The sequence below is a fragment of the Sus scrofa genome, chromosome 14, assembly GCF_054392235.1.
Source record: "Sus scrofa isolate SSC_HxYL_T2T_F1_AM1 chromosome 14, Sscrofa_HxYL_maternal_Yorkshire_Landrace_v2.0, whole genome shotgun sequence".
Classification (NCBI taxonomy): Eukaryota; Metazoa; Chordata; class Mammalia; order Artiodactyla; family Suidae; genus Sus; species Sus scrofa.
The window spans coordinates 95,521,998-95,548,157 of record NC_139396.1 but is presented as its reverse complement, the minus strand read 5'-3'; the positions used below and the strand labels follow the sequence as shown (position 1 = coordinate 95,548,157).

Below are 26,160 nucleotides of genomic sequence, written 5' to 3'. Positions count from 1 at the left end.
ATGGATCCAAGCCGCAGTCTGCGACCTACACCCCAGCTCACGGCAACACCGGATCCTTAACCCACTGAGCAAGGCCAGGGATCGAACCCGCAACCTCATGGTTCCTAGTCGGATTCATTAAGCACTGAGCCACAACGGGAACTCCAAATGTGATGGATTTCTAACAAGTGCTCCTAAGGGGCAGAGGCAGCTATTCAGCAAAGCTACTGTCCAGGCTTCCTCCAGACTGGTATCTAGAGAAGGGCCTTCTTGCGGGGGATCCAGAGGGAAAGGACAGATCACCTCCTTGCACACACAGGGCCAGGTGGACAAAGTAAGTCTCCATAACGTTGAGCAGAACTGACACAGGAAGTGGCCAGCTGCCTCTGCCCATCTCCCTCACCAGCCAGGACACCCAAAATGTCAACAGGATTTCACCTGAAATTTAAAAAAGAAAAAAATTCAAACACCAAGTTGACACTCAAGATCTTTATTGATTTAACTGTAACAGCAACCATTGGTGAGAATTTAATTTTTTCCCCTAGTTTCCAAACACTTGCTGGTTTGGAAGGACAGTTAGAAAAGACAAAAAACAAAAACCTGATCCTGGAGTCACATAGGACTGCCTCAGGACTGCATGGTGTCCTCAGCTCTCCATCCACCACAGGGAGATGGACAGGAGGGGGAATGGGACACCCGCAGCAAGAGACCAAGGGAAGACCAAGAAAAGTACTGGCAGTCTCCGCTTTTCCATTCAGAGTGGATGGAACTGGGCCACTGGTGGCACAAAGACAGGGAAGAGCGTTTTTTTTGTTTTTTGTTTTTTTTAATATATAAAATATTTTAAGGATGCTTAAAATAGACACCCAAATATGTGAGTGTCCTCTGGGCTCTCCCAGACACCCTCTTTAAGGGTCACCCCTGGTTAGAAAGGGTCTCCTCACCCAGTGGAAAGAGATGGGCTCCATCTCCAGGCGAAGGAAAGGCACTGGCTGACAGTCCTCAGTGACTGGAACAGACACCAGGAGCAGGATGACTCCCTGCACAGCTCGCCCCTCATCTCTAGTGTTCCTCCCCCACTCTCCTGGTTTCAAGTAAAAATTACCCTTGGCCTGGGCTTTTTCTTTTTCTTTTTTTTTTAAGCTTAAGACAGAGAGGAAGGGGGTACACTGGGGCAAGAATGGATATTTTGTGCTAGATTCATTCAATCTTACATGTCCAGGAATTTTGGTTTTAAGCACCAGCAAAAGCTCCCTTTGGAAATTTCAATGTGGCCAAATGATTATCAAGCATTGCAGCATCTCCCTGCCAGCCTCCCACTCTTGGAAAGGTGGCAGAGTGAGAGTTTAAATACCCCAGGAATGTGTTTCATCTCTGCTGTTTTCCACTTGGGATCCACACAGTGTGGCTGGCCAGGGCTGCTGGCAGAGGAAGCAAGGAGAAACCACAGATCGACTGAACAGGGCTTGAAAGACTTCTCCTAAAGCTAAGCTTTGCCAAAAGGTATCAACTTCCAAGACCAGTCCAGAGAGAGAAACATTAATTCCGGGGGGTGGGAAAGGTGACACGAATGACTGTATCAATCACCCTAGCCTCGCCGTCGGTGAGCTAGTCTCAGAAACTCTATTACTCGACTGGAAAAATATGACTAGAACAGAAAATGCCCTGGGGAATAAGCATTCTAAAATATTGTGACCCAATTGCCTCAAGATCTGATGTCATCTTTTATTAAAAGCTGAGAGGTAAAGAAAAGAGTTGTTGGGGGGTAGGTGGTAATGAATGGTAACTATGTCCCCTTCAAAGTCCAGACAGAAGTTTGCCCCCTCCCCAAAGAAACAATGCTTCTTTAAAACAAATACTATCCCCCACCAGACGTCATGGGTTGGTAAGAGATTGGGTTTCGCGGTTAATAAATAGCTGTCCACAGGCATGTGGTCCAGAAACATGCCGAGAAGGGGAAATTCTGACCCAGAGAGCAAAGCAATGGGCCTCCTGTCTAGAAGGGAGTGCAGAGGGCTGAGGGCCCCTAGCTTCAAGCAGCCAAGACACTTGACACCTCATCACACCTCCAAGGTGAGGAGGAGGGAAAAATTGTTTCTGGGATACTGCTGCCAACACGATGAGCACTTTATGAGCACCTTACATGAGGTGTCTTGATCCAAGCAGGCAGTCAACGTGTACTGGCTGTGCAATGGCCTCTGAGTGGAGCCTACACCTCTAGCAGGAACTATCTGAACTGGGGAGTGAAGTCTGAGAGACCCAAAGAGCTGGTAACTCAAACAGCATAAACAAAGACCATTTATTTTGACTCCATCTCAATATCGGAAGGAAAAATTTCATTTGAAGGTGCTTTAAAGATAAGTTCCTTACTCCTGGAAGAAGTACCTTTTTAAAAATAGCTGCCTCAGCAGCAATGCTTTCTCATTCAAGTATACTCTTTAAAGAAAGCAGGGCTATAGATAAGAAAATGTGGGGAAGAGGCGGAACATAAATCCAAACAAGAATTTGCATTCTTAAGATGTCTGGAAACTTAATAAACTTGGTTGGGCGTGGGTGCCAGAAACAGCAGACATTCACTAAGAATGTGTTGAACTGACGAGCCTCATCTGAGTTTCCCTTGAGCGTGAAGACAGGACTGGTGCTCTTTAAGAACCCATTTCCATCACGAAGGCCAGGATGAGGAGGGCATGAAGAGTTAAGCTGCACACTGGATTTAAAGAATCAAGCAGACATTCTACTTCCCAGATGTTCCATTCTTATTAAGAAAGAAGTGGCTTCTCGGGTGAGAGACCCAACCCAAGTCTGCTTCAACCGGTGTGGTTTTCGAGCAGATGCCAAGGATTGACTCTCATGGGGACCTGGCTTTCAGATGCTGTGAGCCCCATCACCCTGAATCTGAACAGTTAGCTTTTCTTTAGCCCAATAACCCTAGAGCTAATTCATGTTTGCTCCCTTTGCTTAACAACCCTAACTCCAGTGAAGTCCACTGGAGTGGCTCAATTAGAAGAATCCAATTCCCTCTGTCAACACCTGGCTGAGGGGACAGTAAGGAAGTGGTACCGAGTCTTAGAGATACCAGAACAAGGACTTGCAATGCATCCTTGGGTTGCTGGTAGTATACATCAGGCAAACGTATAGATATATTCTCCTGGGGATTGCCATTTCTTGCCACCCCCTCATAACTGGCAGGTGGCCGTGAGGAGAGAGTCTGTTTTTTATGTTTTTCAACTCATGTCTTAGAGAACTGTCTTCAGTAACAGTACCTCTCTCAGTACGTCATCTAATTTAAAGCTACCCCCTCCTGACCTGGGTTCGCCCTCTGTTGGAGGTGAGGCGTTTTAAGGTACTACCACAAATGCTTTGGTCCTGCTCCATTCATCAGGGCAGGGGTAGTCCCCTCCCCGAGTGCAGGATGGGCGTAGTGGCTTGTTGTTAAGGGACAGGATGAGGAAGGAGTGCTGGCGTGTGCTTTCAGAGACTGTCAGAGAGCTCAGAAGTGGATTCTTAAGCCCTAGGTGACTGCAGGCCCTGAGGACTCTTGACTACAACTTCCTATGACTTTGTGTCAGAACCACCAGGCTAGGCTGTTTCCCAGCTCCTAACCACAGAAACTGACTGATAATGCTTGCTCTTTTAAGATTTTTAATTGGGGGTAATCTATTAAATAGCAATAGATAACTTACACAGGTGAAAAGATAAAACTCGGCTTGGAAGCCTAACAGCTAGAAGCCAGCTTCTCTACAAGGTGCTCTTGAGAACACTACAGCTATTTAAACAGAATACAGGGAAATGGTGAACTCAATACATCACCCTATGAAGGAGGCAGAATCATGACAATGCATGTCTCCTGCTGGAATTTGGAGGGAGAAGGTCCTTTCGCATTCAGATGGATTATCCCAGAAGTACGGAAACATGGTTTTCTCATAAAAAGAAAAGTACAAATAATCACTACAATTTTAAGAATTGTCTCACACAAATGATATCTTAAGGGCGTTCCTGCTCCAGGAAAAAGCCCAGGTATACCGTTCATTTAGGGTTTCAACTGTGAGATCCTCTCAAACATCCAGGAATAAACCACCTACTGGATTCTGGCTTGCCCTGAAAATGAATCTATGAGGCCGAATTTTCAGGTGTTACCTATTGCCTTGTGAAATTATCTTTAAAACATAGATTTTTGGGAGATCCTGTCATGGTGCAGCAGAAACGAATTCAACTAGGAACCTTGAGGCTGTGGGTTTGATCCCTGGCCTCACTCAGGGGGCTGAGGACCTGGCACTGCTGTGGCTCTGGCACATGCAGGCAGCTGTAGCTCCGATTCGACCCCTAGCGTAGGAACCTCCATATGCCGCAGGTGCAGCCTTTAAACAAACAAACCCCAAAAAACACAGATTTCGGAGGCCGAACAATCTCCAGAGTAATGGCCTCTGGGGAACAATTAATTGCCCCGAGCAGTAAAGAGGGTCCTTACTGAGACAGCTAAGGGGTTTGGCAGCTGCTATATGACATAGATGATGCTCCCCCAAAATACTACAAGTGTGGCCTCTGATTAGGGGGCCATGTGCAGAGATTCCTTAGGATAGCAAAAAAGGAGAAAATGGCATCTGGAGCCTACTCAAGTCAGCAGGTCTTCCAATTCATTCCCTGTTGCTCAGTGAGCCAGACGAATTTTCATACCAATTAATACCAAGCCAGGGAAACACTTCCACTCACTACTACTTGCTGTAGCTGGGTAATATTCCACAGGGTGCCAAGGTTGGGGTTTGAGAAGAATGAAAGCTTCATTCCTGAAGAATCAAGCTCCCAATGCACCTTAGGTTTTCCCAAGAATATGTAAAATGAAATTTGTAGTTTAATTAAAATCAGAACAGAGATACATTAAACAAACAAACAAAAAATACTTTTCTGATCATCAATTTTTGAGATTGAAAGCATCTCCAAAACTGGAGATCCAGCTTATTCCTGAGAGACATCAACCATCACAAAAGGTTTCACTCTTTGAACTATTCACATTTTGTAGCAGAAAACAGAACAAAGTTCCTTGGATATCCTTCCTCTCTTCTGTATTTGCAGAATGTATTTGCAAAAATGTATTTGCAAACAGGGTCTTTTCGTAGCTCAAAAGAAAACCAAACAGCTTTCTTTATTAGCCAACTGGCCTGTTACTCTTACCCCGGGATCTGATCTCTTAATAAGAGGGTTCAGGGCACCAAATACAACCAGGAATTCCCAGGATACCAGTGGCTATTTTACTTATATTTCTATAAGGGGAGTCACTCTCCCGGGATTACAGTGCCAGTCAACAGTCAGGACCTCTTAGTGGGGAAGGAAGCAGCAAAGGGTAAAAGAACGAGGCTTCTGTGAACAACCCAGGGAAGGCAGAACGGTCCAGTTTCACAAACCACCCACTACAAACTCCAAACATGCACACCCAAAACTTGAGGGAGAAGAAAAGAGCTCATAAGGGACTGGGGAGACAAAGGTAGGTGACATGGAACAGCAGACTCGCCTAAGGACATTTCTCACCTTCCCAACACTGGAAGATGTATAAGTAAAAAGTTGCTGTTCAAAATTGTACTGAAAACATATCTAAAAATAGGTCTGTACTCATCTTAAAAATAAAAGGTCACTCCTCAGATAAGAGGAGGGCCAGATATTATCAGATACCAACACTTGAGGTATCCTGGATGTACATCTGAAAAATGGCCTTGCAGAGAAAGGGGAAAGAGAAAGGGAGGGAGGGAGGGGGAAGGAATTCAGAGTACCATGGGAAAGGCTGGAAAATTGGGAAGAACACATTTTTAACCCATGCTTATCTATCCCAGCAGCCAAACAAAGCAGGTCCACAAAGGAAAAAAGTCTAGCTCTGTTCTACAAACACTCTGAAAGTCAACTTTAAGTTCAAAATATAAGAAACTGCAATCAGAGAGAACAACTATCACAATGCTCACTGGACTGTTTGAGTGCACTCAAACAGTGCGACATCTTCCAAGGTCATCACCCTGCAGGGTAGCATCCTGCAGAATACTACGATCCGGGCCTCATCCAAAGCACCTTGTCACGTGGTAGGGACCTGCTTTAGGAGCAGGTGAAACCAGCTGGATAGCTCAGCATACAAAAGGACTTGCAAGCAACAAGATACAAAGCAGGGAAGAATGGGAGAAGGGGAGGAAGGAAGAGCTGGTGACTGAGGACTCCCTTCTGATGCAGAGTTAAGAAATGTTTGCACAAACATGCTAAGTAAAGGAATGGGAAGATGAATTATAATACTAAAGACTGAAGACATTCCTCCCAGAGGAAGGAGGGGAAGTGGACCTCAAAACAGTGCCACAGAGTAATGCTACTAGAGTTGTACGAACAGTGCTCTGTCCCCAAGGACAAACACTTCAAGGGAAAAGGGAAAGCAGCTCTCTTCCTGTTTACCATTTCCCTCTAATGGTTTTCAGGACCCCAAACTCAGACTCCTGCAGCAGTGAACCATGAGCAAGACAAGGAGAGACAGAGAGGGTAAGAATACGAATGCTGCGGAACCCATCCAACCTCCCTATCACGTCCCCAGACTTCCCAGCCAGCCAGTTATTGGTAGGTTGATATTTGATTGGGGATTTTTTAAAAAATGGGGGCAGGGGAGAGAACCAGAGTTTAACCGTTTTCCTCTGTGGGCTGCTTAGTTCTACAGAAATATGACAAGGGCCTTCAATCTAACTGTCTAAGTGAGAAGGGGAACAGGAAACAGGGATAAGAAATGGCTGGATGCGGCTTATCTTCGCATCCTTTGGCACCAGGAGGAGGTGGAGACTGCAACGGGGACTGCTGGTACTGCCTCTTCCATCTCTGCATTGTTGATCCCATCCGCCAAATCATGTACACACAGCTATCGGTGTTACTGCTTTTCTTCTGATCCTCGTAGGACAGTCAGATGTCCATCTCAAACTGAGCATCATCCCCTGGTAAGAATAAAGAAAAAGTTGAGCACTAAGAAGAAAAGCAAAACAGTTTTAACTATCATTCCCTCAGCACAAGATCAAAAAATAATTCAGACCATTCCATTCTTTGCTGCCTTGAAACAACTATTGGGCTTTCCTTGGCTGACCTTTTGAATCTGGGTGGGGTTGAGGGGAAAGAATGGCAGTCAAATCACCCATGAGGAGGAGCAACTGGGGGAAAGGACGCAAGAGAAAACTTTCCAAGTGTCCCTTTGTCTGTAGGTTGACCAAACAGGAGCTCCTGGGGAGCACTTGGCCATCTATCAAGTTAGCACACTCTTGCAGAGGCTCTGAACTTTGGTCCTGTGCTGCATCGACACTGTGTCCAGTAAAAACTCATTTGGAATTTGAGGAGGTAGAATGCTGGCTTGTATACAGGGGTCATGGAGTGCATCCCAAGGTGTACTTTAGGAGCTGGCCATTTCCACCTCCTTCTTGTTTCCACAGACACAAAGAGGACTCACTAATAAAGTTGTGTAGGAGGAGTTCCCTTATGGCTCAGTGGGTTAAAGATCTGGCATTGTCATTGAAGTGGCTTGGGTCACTGCTATGGCATGATTTCGAACCCTAGCCTGGGAACTTCCACATGGGTGTGTGTGTGGGGTATTGAAATATTACAGGCAGTCCTAAAAAACAGGGTGAAAAATCACACTGCTTTTCCCTACACCATAAAAAGGACATTCTTCCTGTAAGAAGCAAGGTCTACTTCCTGAGAGTGATAGAAATGGGAGCTAGTAAATTGTTTTGTTTCCATATGTGTATTATCCTTAGCCTAACAAAGCCTGGGTTCAAGGAATCATCTTTGGGATTTACTATTCCTTGATTTTGAGTTCTTCCCCCAACCCCCAGCCTACCCCACCTTGATTAGATTTGATTATGGCTTATTTATTTATTTATTTTTGCTTTTTAGGGTTGCATCCTTGGCATATGGAAGTTCCCAGGCTAGGAGTTGAATTGGAGCTATAGTTGCCGGCCTACACCACCGCCATGGCAACACCGGATCCAAGCTGAATCTGCGACCTATACCATAACTCATGGCAACACCAGATCTTTAACCCACTGAGCAAGGCCAGGGATCAAACCCGCATCCTCATGGATACTAGTCAGATTTGTTTCCACTGAGCCACTCCAGGAACTCCTGGTTATGATTTGGAACTCAGGGCTTCTAGAACATTTCAACAAGCATTCGTGAAGGGAGTAGGGGGAGGTGGGAATCTTAGCAACATATAACTGAACATCAGTTACAACTCAAGTGTCGGCATTTTTTCAAACCTACAGCAGAACTGATATTCAAATCCTAGGGCTACCCTCATGGTCCCCAATACCAGAATTCTCTTACCAACTGCATGCTTCCTGTCATGATTGTTCAAGTTGTTCAAATTGTTTACTTCTACTTTGGAGTCTTCAATTAAGGTGCCAGGGCTGGTGACTCCTGGGATGTTGGGCAGATGGCAGGGTGGGGTCTGAGCCATGGGAGAGTTGCGACGATCCAACAGAAACTTTCGATCATAAATGATTCGAGTTCCTGGAAAACAGGGTTTCATTTTAGGACAAGGAAAGTAGAAATTTACCTTCACTTTTTTTGCTCTGAAAAATAAGAATTTAGTAATAACTCAAAAAGGCTGCTGAAATTATGAGGAATGAATCATTCTGGAGAGCAGAAAACTTAAAGTTCAATTTTCAAAAAATGAATGATGTCAATTATTTTGGATGGAAATTTTTCTAATACAGATTTAAAACTTCTTACTGCCTTAAAAACAGTTCAACCCTTTCTTGGTGAGTCAGGGTCATTATTATGAAAATCATTCATTACAGTGACCTAGGAGGTCTCAGGGCCTATCCGGTTGAGGCTCTGCATTTTCCGTATACTATACAGGATAGGATTGCCAAGGTTGTGCTTGTGGCCCTCCTCACCATGGTTTCTTTGCTCCTCCCCCACTGTTAGGCTAAGAATCATCTTTTTTCCATGTCTTAGTCCGCCTGGCTGCCACAACCAAACAGCATAGACTGGGTGTCTTATACAAAAATATATTTCCTCACAGTTCTTAAGATGTGCAAGATCAAGATACCAGCATGGTTTGTTTCTGCTGAGAGCTCTATTCTGGACATGTAGATAGACACCATCTCATTGTGTCCTCTCATGGGGAGCAAGCTCTCTGGTATTTCTTTTGATATGGACACTATTGCATTGGGAAGGTCCCCACCCACAGGACTTCATCTAAACCTAATTATCTCCAAAGGCTCCACCTCTAAGTATCACCACATTATGGGGGTTAGTGCTTTAATTTATGAATGGAGGGGCATAATTCAGACTATAGCACACTCTTTACACCCATTCTAACTTGATGGATCTAACCTGTTGGGTTTGGGAATTCGTGATTTGCTTAACACTATGTAAAATAAGAGCAAATAGGCTGGGAAGAGGCCTGATGGCTTTCCAATGAACAAAGGGAAGTAACCTTAGTGGATAGATTTTGCACATTTGTGTCACCCTCACTTTTTTCACAGCTATGTTTCAGAAGGGTAAAGTTCGCTGTGAGATGTTCTTATTAACATTCAACTTGCAAGTCAGAATAAGATTTTCTCACTTCTATAGTACACCAACCCTAGAAACTCTGGGGGTGAGGTGGTGAAAAAAATGCAAGGATACAAGCAAACTTTCTCTCTAAATTTATTAGCAATGACATAGAACGAACTGTAATTGAACCAAGTGGAAAATAAGTAGTAGAGATTCTACCTAAATGTGTGACATATAAGAGGCACTCTGAAGAACTCCTACAGCTTTGCAGAGGTGATAAAATACATTCTTACTCTTTTGAGATATAACTCATGTTCAATTCATTCATTTAAAGTGTCTGAGTCAATAGTTTTTAGTATATTCAAAGAATTGTGCAACCATCATCACAATCTACTTTAGAACACTGTCATCATTCCCAAAAGATAACCCACTTAACATTTTGCAGTCCCTCCTCTTTCCTCCAATCTCTCCAGCCTAGTCAACCACTAATTTCTGTCTCTATAGTTTTTCCTATTCTGAACATTTCATATAAATGCAATCATGCAATATATGGTCTTTTATGACTGCTTCTTTCACTTGCAGGTTTTCAAGATTCATTCGTGTTTAGCATTTATCAGAACAGCTGACCCTTGAACAGTGCAGGTTGGAATTATTTTTCTTTTTTTGTCCTGTGGCATGCAGAAGTTCCAGGGCCAGGGATCAAATCCACGCCACAGTAGTGACAGACTAGGATCCTTAATCCCCTAGACTGCAAGAGAACTCCTGAACTATTTTTCAGTAGTACTATATGGTCAATGGTTGGTTGAATCCGCAGATGCAAGCTCCAACTACAAGTTATACTCACATTAACCCCTACATTGTTCAAAGATCAACTGTACTTCATTTTTTTTTATTGACAAGTAAGACTCCATTGTATGTACACATCACATGTTATCAGTTAATCAGTTGATGGAACCTGGGTTGCTTCCACTTGAATAATGCTGCTATAAATTCATGTACAAGTTTTTGTGTGGATGTGTGTGTGTGTGTGTATTTTTTTACAGCCACACTTGCAGCTATATACGGAAGTTCTTGGGCCAGGGACGCAATCAGAGCTGCAGCTGGGGCCTAAGCCATAGCAACAACAGCATCGGATCAGAGCTGGATCTGCAACCTATGCTGCAGCCACCATGCCACAGTGGGAACTCCCCTTTGGCCATTTTTTAATGGGTTGTCTTTTTATCACTGAATTCTAAAGAGTTCTTTATATGTTATGAATACAAATTTCTTATTTATATATGCTTGGCAAATATTTTCTATTTTATGGGATGCCTTTTCACTTCTGTGATGGTATTCTTTGAAGCCTCAAAGTTTTTAATTTTTATAAAGCCCAATTTATATATTTTTCTTTTGTTCCTTGTGCTTTTGGTATAATAGCTAAGAAACTATTGCCTAACTGAGGTCATAAAGATTTGTGCCTACATTTTCTTCTAAGAGTTTTATGATTTTAGCCCTGATGTTTTTGATCTTTGAGCCATGAGGTCCAATTTCAGTTTCTGTATGTGGATATCCAGCTGCACCAGCATTATTTGTTGAAAAGACTATTCTTTCCCCATTTAATTGTCTTAACACCCTTGTCAAAGACTAATTGTGAGGCTTTATTTTTGGATGTCCATGGATCTATATGTCTCCTTATGGCGGTAAGACACTGTCTTGATTTGTAGTAACTTTTTCAAATCAAGTGTGAGTCTTCTAAATTTGTTTTTCTTTTTCAAGATTACCTGGGCTATTTTAGTTCCCTTAAAATATTGTATGAATTTTAGGGTCAGCTTGTTAACTTCTGCAAAGAAGCCAGTTGGAATTTTGACAGGGATTGTGCTGAATATTGGGGAGTAGTGCCATCTTAACAATATTAAGTCTTCTGATCCATAAATCCATGAACATGGAATGACTTTCTATTTATTTATTTTATTATATTTTATTATTTTTATGAAATTTTCTTTTTCTTTTTTTTAATTGTCTTTTGTCTTTTGAGGGTCACACCCACGGCATACAGAGGTTCCCAGGCTAGGGGTCTAATCGGAGCTGCAGCTGCCAGCCTACGCCAGAGCCACAGCAACATGGGATCCGAGCCGAGTCTGTGACCTACACCATAGCTCACGGCAATGCCGTATCCTTAACCCACTGAGCGAGGCCAGGGATGGAATCTGAAACCTCATGGTTCCGAGTTGGATTTGTTTCCGCTGTACCATGACGGGAACTCCTAAAATTATTTTCTTGATTTTATTTTTGGATTGTTCATTGCAAGTGCATAGAAACACAATTGGCTTTTGTATACCAATCTTGTATTTTGTAACTTATTAAACTAACTTATTAGTTCTAATAGTTTTTTAGATATTTTAAAGATATGTTTGGTTTTAAATGTACATAGTAAATAATTTTGAAACGAAGACACCCTGAAGAACTAGTGTCTTAACTGATGATGTTAATGTTCTCAAATATGGGCAGGGAAAATATGAGAACAAAACCATACTGTTTTAGGAGTTTGAATTTTAGATTACTGCAAGCCAAAAAAAAAAAAAATGTAGCAGATATATAGGCCCCCCCCCCAAAAAGAGAGAGAGAGACAGAGAGAAAATCAACCTCTCAGTGACTAAGGATGCTATGGTGTAATTCAAAAGCATCTGACATTCAAAAACCAAAATTGTTAAAAGAAAAGCATTAAGATTTGACTATGAATAAAATGCTAGGGAATTACTTTGTTGTGTTTACTGGGAAATAATATGAATTACAACTAATTAAAAAAACCTAAAATATTCAGGGTCACTTATACATAGACATGTATAGACATACAGTTTCTAAACCAAGAAATTCAAATTTCAACTGCCAGCCCCATTCATATCAGCCCAAAGCAACGTCAATCAATGCATCTACAACTAATTAGAAACAAGTTAGCCATAAATTCCTAAGGGTAAAGAAACCCCATCATACATGATATCCATAGCTTGCATATATAGCACAACATTAAAACAGAGCATGATTTTAATCAACTGGATGGAGGGTTTAAAAGAGAATCCAGGAGTTCCCACTGTGGAGCAATGGGATCAGCTATGTGGAGAGTATAATCTCATACAGTGGAGCACTAAAATTGACAGACTGAGACAAAGAAGTTTAACTATGTCATTTAAAGTTTTAAAGGTAACTACCCAGAAAAACCAAAAACTATAAAACAATTTACAGAAATGGGTAAATGGAGAGAAGGGGAAAGGAGAGGTAGAAAGTAATGAAAGTGTCCCATATTCCTCATTTTCATAACAAGGAATCAACAGTATTACCCAATGTTAAGAAATCAAGGAACTGTGGTATACATGTATTATTTACAGCAACAGTGGTATAACCAATAAAATCACCATAAACGGAAACTGTTGAAAGTAGTAGTCTACCGGCTTTTGCTTTGCAGTTTATGTGCTTCTGTTCACTTTTTCTATTTTGTCTTTAAAACATGCATATATTACTTTAGTCTTCCTATTTGGATTTCAGAACAAAAAGGAACCTTTAGATCTAGGATAACCCTGGATATTTATAAACGTTCTTCAGCCCTTGGGGACTAGATTTGCTTATCAAATAAATCTAATACCCTGACCAAGCACTTTCTAAATGCTCACAGTTAGGAAAACATGAGAGTAAAACTGAGTCCCTTTGATGGAGAAAAGAAAGGAGGGGGAAAAAGCTACTTTTTGATCTAAAAACTAGTGATTTTCAAATGGCAGAAACAAGGCAAATGAATGAGACCTCAAATTATGCTTGCCAAGATGGCTGGTATAGAAATAAGGTCATTCAAGTCTAAGGGCCTCTTTCAAGACCAAGGGGCTTAGATTAAATGGTAATTAATCCATGCATTAAGCTATGTATACCCAATAAACTGCATAACCTGAAATAAAACCATCTAGAAAAAGTCCACTGTTACATGGTTAACTAACAGGTAAGTTATTACACTTTCACAGGGTCCTTATCATAAAATTGCTTAACTAAAGGTGCTTGCAGAATTAGAATTAAGCATCCACTTATGCAAACAGACAGCTCAGAACAAGAAACATTAAGTAACTTGCCCAAATTGAATAGCCTGAAGAGCTGGTGACAAAACCCTCCAAGAAGGCTGAGATGAACCTACACCCTCCCAACAATATTCCAGGTAAGAAGGGAGAGTGTGGAGTCAGACAGGGCTGGCCTCCAGGAGATTTTCTCCACTGGAGAGTAACATCTTTCTCAGAAAGCCTTTAGTGGACTTCCCCCTACAATCATTAGGCCAAAACTCAATCAGATGTCCAATAGACCAGACACTAGGGAAGCCATAGAGTAGTCAGGGTGGATTTTTTAGGGCTTGGCACATTACCACTTAAAAAAAAAAAAAAAGAGGAAATCTGGGCTAGCATGGAATAGTGAAAAGCTGTTGGGTTGGAAACCAACAGTGTTAGCCACATTTGTATTTAATATTTACCTAAATTTAATATTAATTTAACCAAAATGGATTAAAAGATTAAATTAGGAGGATGGGAGGTAAAAGTATATATATTAGAAGGAAGGTGTATATAGCAACTAGATCCTCTTCTTCTATAGTAGAAACTGTTAATATCTAAAACAAAGAAACAGCATTAAATCATGTTATTCAGAAATCCAAAGATAAATGCTAGAAGAAATAGCTAAAAGATTTTAAAATGGTTTCTCTGGTTAGTAGAACTAGATAGATGAAAGGAGATGGGGCCTAAGAATGCTGCTTTTGGAGGGGTTCTCCTGGTGGCACAGCAGGTTGAGGATCCTGTATTGTCACTGCTGTGGCTTGGATTTGATCCCTGGCCTGAGAACTTCAGCAAACTACAGGTGCAGCCAAAAAAAGAGTGCCACTTTTTGTTACTAGCCTAATAATAATACTATGTGACTTTTTTTTTTTTTTTTTTTTTTTGGTCTTTTTGCCATTTCTTTGGGCCGCTCCGGTGGCATATGGAGGTTCCCAGGCTAGGGGTCGAATCGGAGCGGTAGCCACTGGCCTATGCCAGAGCCACAGCAACGCGGGATCCGAGCCGCGTCTGCAACCTACACCACAGCTCACGGCAACGCCGGATCGTTAACCCACACTGAACAAGGGCAGGGACCGAACCCGCAACCTCATGGTTCCTAGTCGGATTCGTTAACCACTGCACCACGATGGGAACTCCCCTATGTGACTTTTAAACTTAATTTTCATAGGTATAAAAAATAAATGTAAAAGAAAAATAAAAGGGTAACTGCATGAATATTGAAGACATCTTGCTAAGTCAAACAAGCCAGTCACAAAAGACAAATATTTCATGACTCCATGTATATGAGGTACCTTGACTAGTTAAATTCATAGAGACAAAAAGTAGAAGGATAATTGCCAAGGGCTGGAGGGAGTAGGTAACAGGGAGTTACTGCTTGATGGGTAAAAAGTTTGCGTTTGGGAAGATGCTGTACACTTAAAAATGGTTAAAATGGTAAATTTTGTGTTATTTATATTTTACTACAATAAGAAATATACTTGACTTCAGACTTCCAGCCTTCAGAAAAGTAACAGAATAGAACTGAAATCTGTTTTTTAAAGCTTCCTCCCCTCCAAAAAAAAAAAAAAAATTTAAGATCAAGAGAAAGTGTTAAAATAGCAATGAAAACCATAAACAAAATTAAAAGACATTCTACAGGATGGAAGAAAATATTTGTGAACAACAAAGACTTAATTTCCAAAGCACACAAACAGCTCATACAACTCAGTAACAAGAAAACAAAAACCCAATAAAAAAAATCAGCATAACACCTAAATAGACATTTCTCCAAAGAAAACATACAGACAGCCAACAGGCACATGAAAAGATGCTCAACATGACTAATTATTAGGGAAATGCAAAGCAAAACTACAATGAGGTATCACCTCACACTGGTCAGAAGGGCCATCATTAAAAAGTCTACAAATAACAAATGTTACAGAAAGTATGTCGAAAAGGGAACCCTCCTACACTGCTGATGGGAATGTGAACCCATGTAGCCACTATGGAAAACACTGTGGAGGTTCTGAAGAAAAAAAAAAAACAAACCTAAAAATAGAGTTGCTATATGATCCAGCAATCCCACTCCTGGGTATATACTTAGAGAAAACTCTAATTCTTAAAGATACATGTACCCAATGTTCATTGCAGCACTATTTATAATAGCCAAGACATGGAAGCAACCTAATATTCAGCTGCAGATGAATGGATAAAGAAGATGTGGTACATATATATACAATGGACTACTCAGCCATAAAAAAAGAATGAAATAATGATATTTAAAGCAACATGTACGGACGTAGACATTATCATACTAAGTGATATTAAGTAAGAAGGAGAAAGACAAATACCATATGTTATCATTTGTATGTGGCACCTAACATGTAATACACATGAACTTATTTACAAAACAGAAACAGACTCACAGACATAGAAAACAAACTTACGGTTACCAAAGGGGGAAGGAAATGCGGGAAGGATAAATTAGGAGTTCGGGGTTAACATATACACACTACTACATATAAAAAGGATAATCAACAAAGACCTACTACATAGCACATGGAACTCTATGACAAGAATCTGAAAAAGGATGGATAGACATATATGTCTAAGTGAATTACTCTGCTATACACCTGCAACTGACACAACAATGTAAATCAACTATACCCTAATGTAAAATAAAAATAAAAATTTTTAAAAAGTGGAGAGAAATTACTAAAAATATTATAAGGAATTGGGAGAGCAAGTGGCTCAAAAAAGTATTTGCAAACGTTATAGTATATCTAACTATATATACATATAGTTATATATATATATAGTATATACATATAGTTATATATACATATAGTTATATATATATATAGTATAGTTATATATACTTATATAACTAAAGCCATGAAGAAGCACGGTATCCTTCAAATTTAGAAACTGAATTGACAAAGAAACAAAGCACTTGGCAAATAACCTAAGTGTTCCATTAGGAATTCTTGATAATTCTCTATCTATGCCTCATGTAAGAGCCCATCGAGATATAAGAAACAGATACAAGATGCACAAGCAGCAAGTACTTCTAATACACTCAGAAAGGTAAGAGGTTAAGTCTGCCTCTTTTCCCTCTTTCCTCCCCCACCCCCCAATAATAAGAAAGGAAACTAAGAAGTGAAAATACAGAAAGGACTTAAAAAGAAAGTGGTTTTCTCTTTTTATTCTTCCTGCTTGGGAGGATGATTAAGAAGGTCTGTGTTAGAGAACATTCTTGAATGAACTTCAGTTTTAGACATCTGTTCTTCATGGAGGCTCTGGATGAAACAACAGACTCCTAAAAGCTCTATGCCAGGTAACTTAGAGGAATCTAAAAGCTGCCTAATCCAGTTTCCTCCAGGGAGGCTGATGGTGGCCAAACCACGTTTGGTGTGTACAACCATCAAATCCCTAAAGTGCTAATACAACCAAGAGAGGAACAACTTTTACATCAACAAAAGGCACAACTGGAGCGTCAGGATCTTATAACTTACTATGGCTACATAATCATGGCAAATGGAAGATAGCCGAGGTTTGTGAAAAGCCAACCCTACCGTCCTTGGATTAACTGTGAATCTCAACAACCTGGAGCAAAGATTTCTGAGATATTAACGTCGAAGGATGGCTCCCTGCCCAATCATGTTGGACACGGCCAACAGAAGGACACACACCTAGGCTGAAAGGGAAGCTGATAATGACAATGTTCCTATTCAGAAGGTCCAGTGTTAGAAGAGGCTTAGACAGGCTCTGGAAGAAGCCTGCCATTTTACAGATGAAGAAACTAACATCCAAAGAAGTTAAACATATTTGTGCAAGATCACACAGTGACATGAGTCAGGAGACCAACACAAATAAGCAAGGCACTCTAAGCAAATCTGGCTCGCTTGAGTCTTGGCTGCAAAATGATGTGAAACAATCTTTTCAGTTAATATCAGCTCCAAAGTGGTATACAAACCACAAACTAATCTCAAATAAATGCCAACCAATTTTAAGTCTACCTAGCCTTGACCATCAGAAAATCTGGGTCAAAATAAAAGTACATCAAGTATGTCCACGTCTGTTTGGGCTTGAACATTTATCTTGAAATAAATTTTCTCCAAAGAAATGCCTGACTCTGATTCTAGGAAAATGCTGGTTGGATTTGCCAGATTGTTGCATCCTGGATCAATTCTTTGGATTAGATTCCACAGATGTGGTTCAGCCTCTAATGCTAATAATTAATGAAGGCTCACTGCTTTGGTATGGGGAAAGCTCTCAGATCCAAGCCTGGCTTTCATTCCCACTATCTGTTTTCCTCCCAAGTTCACTCCTCTCAGGCACTGGTTTCTTTTTTTGTTTTTCTTTTTTCTGGTTATGCCTGCAGCTGATGGAATTTCCTGGGTCAGGAACTGAACCCACGCCTTAGCAGCGACCCAAGCTGCTGCAGTAACACCAGATCCTTAATATGCTGCACCACAAGTGAGCTCCGGGCGCTTTTAAAAAAATAAAAACAATGCATATCTATCAATATTTTCTACTTTCACTTACAGTAAAAGAACTTGAACCTTTATCAATAAAGTTTGTAAGAGGCAAAAGCCTACTGGAGATCACTGGTTTAGGTCACTGTTTTTATGTGCTGCCTATTCACAATGGTTCTAGGAACTTATCAGGGGAGAGTGGTTTTATTTCAATGTAAAAGCAGCTCAACTTTAAAATAAATATTCTCTGGTGATGAGATGAACACTTCTCTGAGTTCCAAAGGATTAATTATAGCATTTTAAAATGAAACACAAGGCTCTCACACTTTCTGAGAGGTACCTCTTAGAAGCTAAAGACCAATGGTCTATCTTCACCAGTCAGTACTTCTGCTATACACACCAGGCCATTCCCCCAAAATTTAAAATTGAATAAGGAGAGCATTGCCCCCCTCCCTTATTTTTTTTTTTTTTTTTTTTTTGCTTTTTAGGGCTGCACCCACAGCATATGGAGGTTGCCAGGCTAGGAGTCGAATTGGAGCTATAGCTGGTGGCCTACACCACTGCCACAGCAATGCAGGATCCAAGCCATGTCTGCAGTCTATACCACAGCTTACGGCAATGCCAGATCCTTAACCCACTGAGCGAGGTCAGGGATTGAACCCACAACCTCATGATTCCTAGTCAGATTTGTTTGCGCTGCACCACGACGGGAATTCCGGTGAGCACTACCTTTGATACCAAAGCCAGCAAATGATATCACTAGAAAAATATAGACTAATATCCCTTGTGAATATAGATGCAAAAGTCCTCAACCAAATATTAGTAAACTGAATTAACAACATATAAAAAGGATTATATACCATTATCAAATGGGATTTATCCCAGGAATGTGAGGCTGGTTCAACATCTGAAAATAATTAATGTATCATATCGATAGAACACAAAAGTCACATGATCATCTCAACAGATGCAAAAAAAAAAAAAAAGCTTTTGACAAAATCCAACACCCTTTCCAAATAAAAACATTCAACAGACTAGGAATAAAAAGGAATTTCCTGAACCTGATAAAGGACATCTATGAAAAACCACAGCTACCACCCTTCCTAATGATGAAAGACTGGAGGTTTCCCCCTAATACTGAGGACAAGTTAAGAGTCCCTGTTCTCACTCTCTTGCCATTTTTGTTCATACTATACTGAAGGTTCTAGTTCTAACCTGGGCAACTAGGCAAGAAAAACAAATAAAAGCCACCTTGAATGATAAGGAAGAAGTAAAACTATCTCTGTGCAAGGATGAAAATGCCAAGGAATCTACAAGAACTGAACTGTATTCTCCAGTTAATTATTCCCTACCTGTTAAGATTTTTTACTTTCTAAAACTACTTAATGAAATGAACAGCTTCAGTTTGTCAGGGCATTTGCTCTAAAGAGGTGAAAAGATTATTTATTTAGATGTAAATACATAAAATTTCTGAACTTTTAGCTTCAAGCTATGGCCTGAGAACCAGGTGAAGGCCTTTAAAAACTAGCCACACATGGGAGAGATGGCTACTGGGTGTTAAAAACAGTGTTTTGTTTTTGTGTTTTTTAGGGCTGCACCTTGGCATATGAAGTTCCTAGGCTAGGGGTCAAGTCCGAGCTACAGTTGCCAGCCTACACCACAGCCACAGCAACTCCTGATCCAAGCTGCATCTGCGAACTACACCACAGCTCACGGCAATGCCGGATCCCCTATCCCCTGAGCGAGGCCAGGATTGAACCCGCATGCTCATGGATACTAGTCGGGGTTTGTCACTACTGCTGAGCCACAATGGGAACTCCTAAAACACAGGTTTTAAAGGGTCTTCAAAAAACCAAGTTTGATGATGAAATTTGAAAGTGGTAGCATAGGCCTTACCTATTCAATAAGCTGAATGACTATAAGTTTCAACTAACTTTTGTTCTAGCATAAATGGAGCAGCAAAAATCTTTTAAACATTAAATGGGGGGGGGGGGGGCTGTTCCCAAGACATGCAGAAGTTCCCAGACAGGGATCAAACCCCAGCCAGAGGAATGACGACACCAGATCCTTAACCCACTGCACTGCCAAGGAATTCCTTAAACATTAATTTTTTCACCTAAAGACTTGGGAGCCAAGAAAAAGGTCTATCCTTCACCAAGATTGTCCTGCTCATGCTCTCTTCCCCTCCAACCAGATGAACCAGCTTTCCCACATTATCTTTACCGTTTGGTTTGCAAATCTTTACACACACACACACACACAAAAGCAGTCAAGCCTACAGTATCTCCAAACCATGCACGAAGCCTCCAGTCCTCATAAAAAGTCTTGCAGAACAACCCTGGTAGTGCCAGTTTGCAGGCTCATCCCTCCTGTTTCACACACAGGCCTCAGGAGAGCTAAAAGGAGTTGTGTCACCTGCCATGCATGCTGCACTATCAGCACAGAAGAGCTGTTTGCCCTGGTCAGGCTGCATCTGACTGGGGGCAGGCAGAGGCACTCCTTCCACATAATGCACCGCTATATGCTTTGGACACCAGGACAGCTACCTTCCCAGGCTTAGGATGCAGTCCCTCAACAGTAAACTGTATGATACCAACAGTACCCAACATAAAACTGAGCTACATCTTCTAATATATACTTTGGCAGCTGATAAAGATGAGACTAAAGCCAAATCTCCTCTGGAATGACAATACACATTAATTTGTCTTACTCTGAGAAATGCCATCTTCCCTGAACACAAGACAAACGGATTGGACACCTTTCATCATGTTTTCCATGCACTTCTCACATGAAATCATGACGCCCTTTGGTTAATAACCCAAGCTAGAGAGCCAAACAAGTACATTTGCTGGTTCAGAAGTTTTCGGCCTGAAATAAACTGAATTAGAAATTTTATGACAGTGAGAAACTGGTCTTCATTCCCCATATCTACACAGAGCCCCATTCATTTCTCTCAAGAAAGGAAATGATTAACACACAGGATCCCCCGCTCCAAATACTCTTGACTTTATTAGAGCTCATTCCAAGCTGCTTTTCTTCCCTCCTTGCTGTCTTCTCTTTTACTCCCAGACACTTCCAATGGCCTTCAGATAATTCTGCCCCAGCCAGTCAGTCACAGCAACCCTCCAGCTGCCAGAGAGGAAGCTCAGGCTATGAACAAGACTTCAGTCCATCATAGTTAGTTCCTCTCTGGTGCTCTTGTTATGGCAACAAGCCTATTTTTCCATAGCTGATGAGGATACTATGCAGGAAAAGAGAGGGAAGAAAAAAAAAAAAAAAGGTAAAAGAGGTCTCTATGTTTCTGCTCAATCCCCAGAGCACAGCTCTCCCACAAGGAGGCAGTTCAGAACCTATTAAAAAATAAAGTAGCAGAAAGCACTGCATTAGCTAGCATTCTAGAGGAAGAAGATCTCTTTAAGTGAGGCCAACTGTAGTAACTTTACCTTTCATTGAGTCTAGAAGCGGATCCCGCGTTGCTGTGGCTCTGGTGTGGGCCACAATCTCTTCTGGGCGTGGGCCGGTGGCTACAGCTCCAATTCGACCCCTAGCCTGGGAACCTCCATATGCCGCGGGAGCGGCCCAAAAAATAGCAAAAAGACAAAAATAAATAAATAAATAAAATAAAATAAAATAAAAATTTTGAATAAATTCAAGACCAAAAAAAAAAAAAAAAAGCCATTAGATATGTTTTGTTTTGTTTCTTCTGCCTGTAGAGGAATGGGGATGGCATTTGGTTCTTCCTTTGACAGGAACTCCTCAAAAATTTTAGAGTTAAAAAACTCTTCCTGGAGTCCCCGTTGTAGCGCAGTGTTTAATGTATCCGACTAGGAACCATGAGGTTGCAGGTTCGGTCCCTGTCCTTGCTCAGTGGGTTAATGATCCGGCGTTGCCGTGAGCTGTGGTGTAGGTTGCAGACATGGCTCGGATCCCACGTTGCTGTGGCTCTGGAGTAGGCTGGTGGCTACAGCTCCAATTAGACCCCTAGCCTGGGAACCTCCATGTGCCACTGGAGCGGCCCAAGAAATAGCAAAAAGACAAAACAAACAAACAAAACTCTTCCTGGAGTCCCCACTGTGGGGGAACGGGATCAGTAGCATCTCTGCACCACCAGGATACAGGTTCAGTCCCCAGCCCAGCACACTGGGTTAAGGGATCTGGTGTTGCTGCAGCTGTGGTGTAGGTCACAACTGTGGCTTGGCTCAGATCCCTGGCCCAGGATCACCATATGCTGCAGGACGACTGAAAAAAAAAAAATTACCCTTCCTTAATAATGAGAAAAGATACTCTTCTAAAAATATGAAAAATAGAAAAGGCTACAGCAATTGTGTTTTCACCCACCTCTCATCTTTCAAACCGAAGGAAGGCAATTTTGAGAAAGCTTTTCAAGACTAGGGTAAGCTGTATCCTCTGTGAGTAGAGGCCCTTAAGTTCACCGTGGTTTTTTTTTTTTTTTCTTTTGTCTTTTTGCCATTTCTTGGGCCAATTCCATGGCATATGGAGGTTCCCAGGCTAGGGGTCTAATCGGAGCTGTAGCTACCGGCCTACGCCAGAGCCACAGCAACATGGGATCCAAGCCTTGTCTGTGACCTACACCACAGCTCACAGCAACACCAGATCCTTAACCCACTGAGCAAGGCCAGGGATTGAACCCAAAACCTCATGGTTCCTAGTCAGATTCGTTAACCACTCACTGCGCCATGACAGGAACTCCCACCATGTTGTGTTCTTATGCTATGAAGGTACCTGCCCAGTCTCATCATTTAGGGCCTTCAGCACATCAACTGTTATTCTGAAATGCTCTGACATGTATATGACACTCTAGAAGATTTCCAGAAGTTTGAGACAGGAAATTCTAATTCCCTTCCTTCCTACTAAATAGAGATTTCCAGTACAAACCTACTATCACTTTTCTAAACATTTTCAAGTCTGAAATACATGTTAGCACTTGACTGTTTATAAGTTTTTTGTTTTAGAGATAAAAAGCTTTTCCACTCCTAAGCCCCACCAAGATTTTAAGACCATTCTGAGCAAAGACTGCATTTCCAACTTTGTCCCCTTTTGTGCAAAGCACTGCGCTGGGCCCTCAAAACTCATTTAAGATAGCTAACCACATTAATTCAGGTGCCTAGAGTTGACCAAACAACAACCCTGCTTCAGGGAAGGAAAATTACATTGGAGGAGGAAGGGAACTGTAACAAGAGATAAACAAATCATCAGAAAATTGGAAATTTTTGGAGTTTCCATCATGGCTCAGCAGAAATGAATCCAGCTAGGAACCATGAGGTTGCGGGTTTGATCCCTGGCCTCGCACAGTGGGTTAAGGATCTGGCATTGCTGGGAGCTGTGGTGTAGGTCACAGATGTGGTTCGGATTTGGCGTTGCTATGGCTGTGGCAAGGCCGGCGGCTACAGCTCGGATTTGATCCCTAGCCTGGGAACCTCCATATGCCACGAGTGTGACCCTAAAAAGCAATAAAATAAAATAAAATAAAATAAACTGGAAATTTTCCAAAAGGGCAATGTTAAATCATTAAGTACTGAACATCTAAGCAGCACTTAGAGTTACTTGTTATAAAACAGTGATTAAATCCAACCCCATAAATACATTCTCTAAGTCTTTGTGTTAAAAATCTACAATGTGCTCTACCAAAAAATACCAGCTTACTATAATTGATGAGGTAAGACAACAAGTATTTAAATCTGAAATAAAAAATTCTGTAGAAACTATCTGGAGATAGGTTAAATGATATTTGAGAATGCAGTGGTGACTATTCATGCAGGGAGGAAAGGTCAATGAATCAGTAATTCTGGCAGAATCTTTCCAAGCATTGAAGGAACTAATCCAGACTATGAGACAGGCTTAAAGACTATGCCCTTACTATAAAAGCATGGTGGCTTGGCTGTTTAAAACAGGCCAAAAGGGTGCCCCTGAGGTTCTTCCCTCAGGGGATTAATGATTAATATACAGCTAAAAGTTTAGTTCCTTCCTCAAATAAATAATATCTGAGTGTAGTTGTTACTATGACATATGTTCTGAAGTGCTGGAAGCACTGCATTAGAGAATTCACAAAGAATTCTGGAAGAACTTACAAATCCCTTTACGTCACCTTTGAAAACAATATCCATTTCTTAAAAGCTGTCAGTTCAAGATCGAGGCAATACTATCTGGAGCAGATTCTGGTCTGCCAAAATCTTTCACAATTGAAAGGCAAGATTTCAGTATGCTCAGAGGCTGGCCTTGAGCAGATAGATCAGGAGCCACTACACTAGAAACGTCAGTGTTTTACAAAGTTAAAATTTCCTTAAGACCCGCTTTCCATACATATTGATGAACTTCATCATGCCTGGGTCACTGAAAAGTCTTCCAAGGCAGCCACCCCACCCCTAGAGTGGCCTGGCAGGGTTCCTCCGTACAGCTCTCCCCTGGATTTTCATCCCTTGTTGGCAAGAAGATCTTATTCTACCGGCCTTGCTATTGTGCAACCGATGAAAGGATTGCCAGGCCTAAGTGCAGGGGGATTGGTTGTAGTACAACTGGTGAGTCCAGCCCACAGGAATGAAGCTAGCAATCTTGTAGACTGCAGAGGCTGCCAGCAAAGCCCCAATCCTCTAGCCAGAGGCCATCCCAACACCGTAAGGCAAAGTTAAGAAGTTAAAATGAAGCACCATTTCCTTCAAAATGTCCCTCAAAAATCACTCTCCAGTCTCCTCCCTCTGGAGAAAAGCCCAGTCAGGAGACAAGACAACCTTTGAGCTCCCTTTTCCCGTGACCAATTAATTCAACGCTCTTCACCTCTACCCCAGTGTTCTTCCCGGTAAACAGTTCCTGGTCGTACTTTGAAAAGCAATACTCAGGAACCTCGCTCTGCACGGCCCTTTCCCCAGGATCAAGCAATCCCACCGGCGAGGGTGCCCTCCTTGCCAATGCTCTCTTCAGCTTATTTCCAAAAGCGTGGCAGCTAGAACTCTACCCTCAAGGCTGCCAGTGCTCCTTTCCCTGGGCCATTACTTGAGCATTATTTTAGCATTCCTCCTCCAGCCTGGGGACTCCCCCCACCCGTGGGGCCTCGTCCAGCAGTGTAAACAATGCTGTCAAAGCAGGATAACACTGGGCGAGGCTTCCAAACTCCGCATTCCAGTCTCCTCCTGGTGTTCTAAAAGCAGCAAAACAAGTCATCGCAGGGTCCCAGGAGCGAAATCTCTCGACTTCCTTTCTAAAAACGTCCAGGAGACAGCTCCGAAATCAAGCATGAATGTGCACAAATACACAATTTGTAAGAGACAGAGGTAACGCGGAGTGAGGGAGTGAATGCAGGCCAAGTGTAGACAAATTTGCTCGGGAGAGGAGCGAAGCGGAGAAAACTGGGTCGAGTACAAAAACCTGCCACGAAGCGGGAACAAGGGCTTTTTGTCGCTACAGGAGAGCCACGTTCCCAGAGTGGGCACGCGCTGAATCGAGCTGCTGGCGAGAACGCGAAGTTAAGGTCCTCAAAAGCAGTCTCACAGGGGCTTTGGTGGGGCTGGGGGGGAGGGGCCTTGGTGGAGACGGGTGGCCGCAGCGGCCCAGCGTGGACACGCCCTGAGTTAAAGGACCGTGGCGGGAAACTGCGGGGACACCGCGGAGGCGGGCGCGGACGCGCTCGGAAGCCCGCTGCAGGCTCCGTGTGAGGGCCGCGCGGGCGGCCGGCGCTCACCTCCCGGCGTGGTGGAGAAGAGGGTCCCCCCGGGCGTGGTGCAATAGTCATGAGGTAGCTGCGCGGCGTCGCTGATGGGCACGGTGCGGGTGGGGATGGCACGGCTCTGGCTGGGCTGGTGGCCGCTGCCGGCGGACGAGGACATGGCTCTGGGCGCGGGCTCTCAGGCTTTGTCCCGCGGGCTGGCAGGCGGGCGGCGGCGGCGGCGGCGGCAGCTGGGGGCCCGGGCTGCTCCTGCTCTGGCGGGCGGAAGGGCGGGCGGGGCTGGACGTGCTCCGCTCGCTCCCCACTCGCTTCCTCTCGTTCCCTCGTCCCGCTCCGCTGCCGCCGCCGCCCTCTCAGCCGCCGCTGCCGCCGCCGCCCGATCCTCCGGCCTCCGCCAGCAGCCTCAGCAGCAGCAGCAGCAGCAGCGGCAGCAGCGGCTACGACGACGACCGGAAGCGGGCGAAGGCGGGAGCCAGGGAGAGCCCAGTGT

At 42.7% G+C, this 26,160-nt stretch overlaps 2 protein-coding genes and 1 long non-coding RNA gene across 7 annotated transcripts in view; 1 reads left to right on the top strand and 2 right to left on the bottom strand.

The window, feature by feature from the left end:
• LOC146396866 (uncharacterized) overlaps positions 1 to 419 on the bottom strand; it is a 13,347-nt gene extending 12,928 nt beyond the window's left edge. The window contains exon 1 of one of the 2 annotated variants that reach the window (XR_014828067.1): positions 283 to 419. This is a non-coding gene — a long non-coding RNA (uncharacterized LOC146396866). The remainder of the gene's footprint in view (positions 1 to 282) is intronic. The other variant, XR_014828068.1, reaches the window with a different exon arrangement.
• The window catches only part of NODAL (nodal growth differentiation factor), a 12,634-nt gene extending 10,903 nt beyond the window's left edge, over positions 1 to 1,731 (top strand). Inside the window, exon 4 of the mRNA XM_021073885.2 lies at positions 109 to 1,731. The gene's annotated coding sequence lies outside the window, so the exon portion shown is untranslated. The remainder of the gene's footprint in view (positions 1 to 108) is intronic.
• Positions 454 to 26,160, bottom strand: EIF4EBP2 (eukaryotic translation initiation factor 4E binding protein 2). Of its 4 annotated transcripts, none has more exons than XM_084997211.1 (4): positions 26,035 to 26,160; positions 25,686 to 25,900; positions 8,302 to 8,487; positions 454 to 6,923 (listed from the first exon to the last, which is right to left on the bottom strand). In XM_084997211.1, exons 2-4 carry the CDS (start codon positions 25,828 to 25,830, stop codon positions 6,892 to 6,894), a joined length of 363 nt encoding a protein of 120 aa, XP_084853337.1. In that variant the 5' UTR covers positions 25,831 to 25,900; positions 26,035 to 26,160; the 3' UTR covers positions 454 to 6,891. The 4 variants fall into 4 exon arrangements, with proteins under 4 accessions (XP_084853337.1, XP_084853335.1, XP_084853338.1 ...); XM_084997209.1 differs by having other exon boundaries at positions 26,038 to 26,160; XM_084997212.1 differs by having other exon boundaries at positions 26,060 to 26,160.

Excerpts from the sequence above, each read along its gene's own strand:
- EIF4EBP2 (XM_084997211.1), bottom strand. The coding sequence starts at position 25,830 with ATGTCCTCGTCCGCCGGCAGCGGCCACCAGCCCAGCCAGAGCCGTGCC. Across the intron at positions 8,488-25,685 it reads CTTCTCCACCACGCCGGGAG|GAACTCGAATCATTTATGAT; the intron begins GTGAGCGCCGGC and ends CCTGTTTTCCAG. Across the intron at positions 6,924-8,301 it reads TGACAGGAAGCATGCAGTTG|GGGATGATGCTCAGTTTGAG; the intron begins GTAAGAGAATTC and ends TATTCTTACCAG.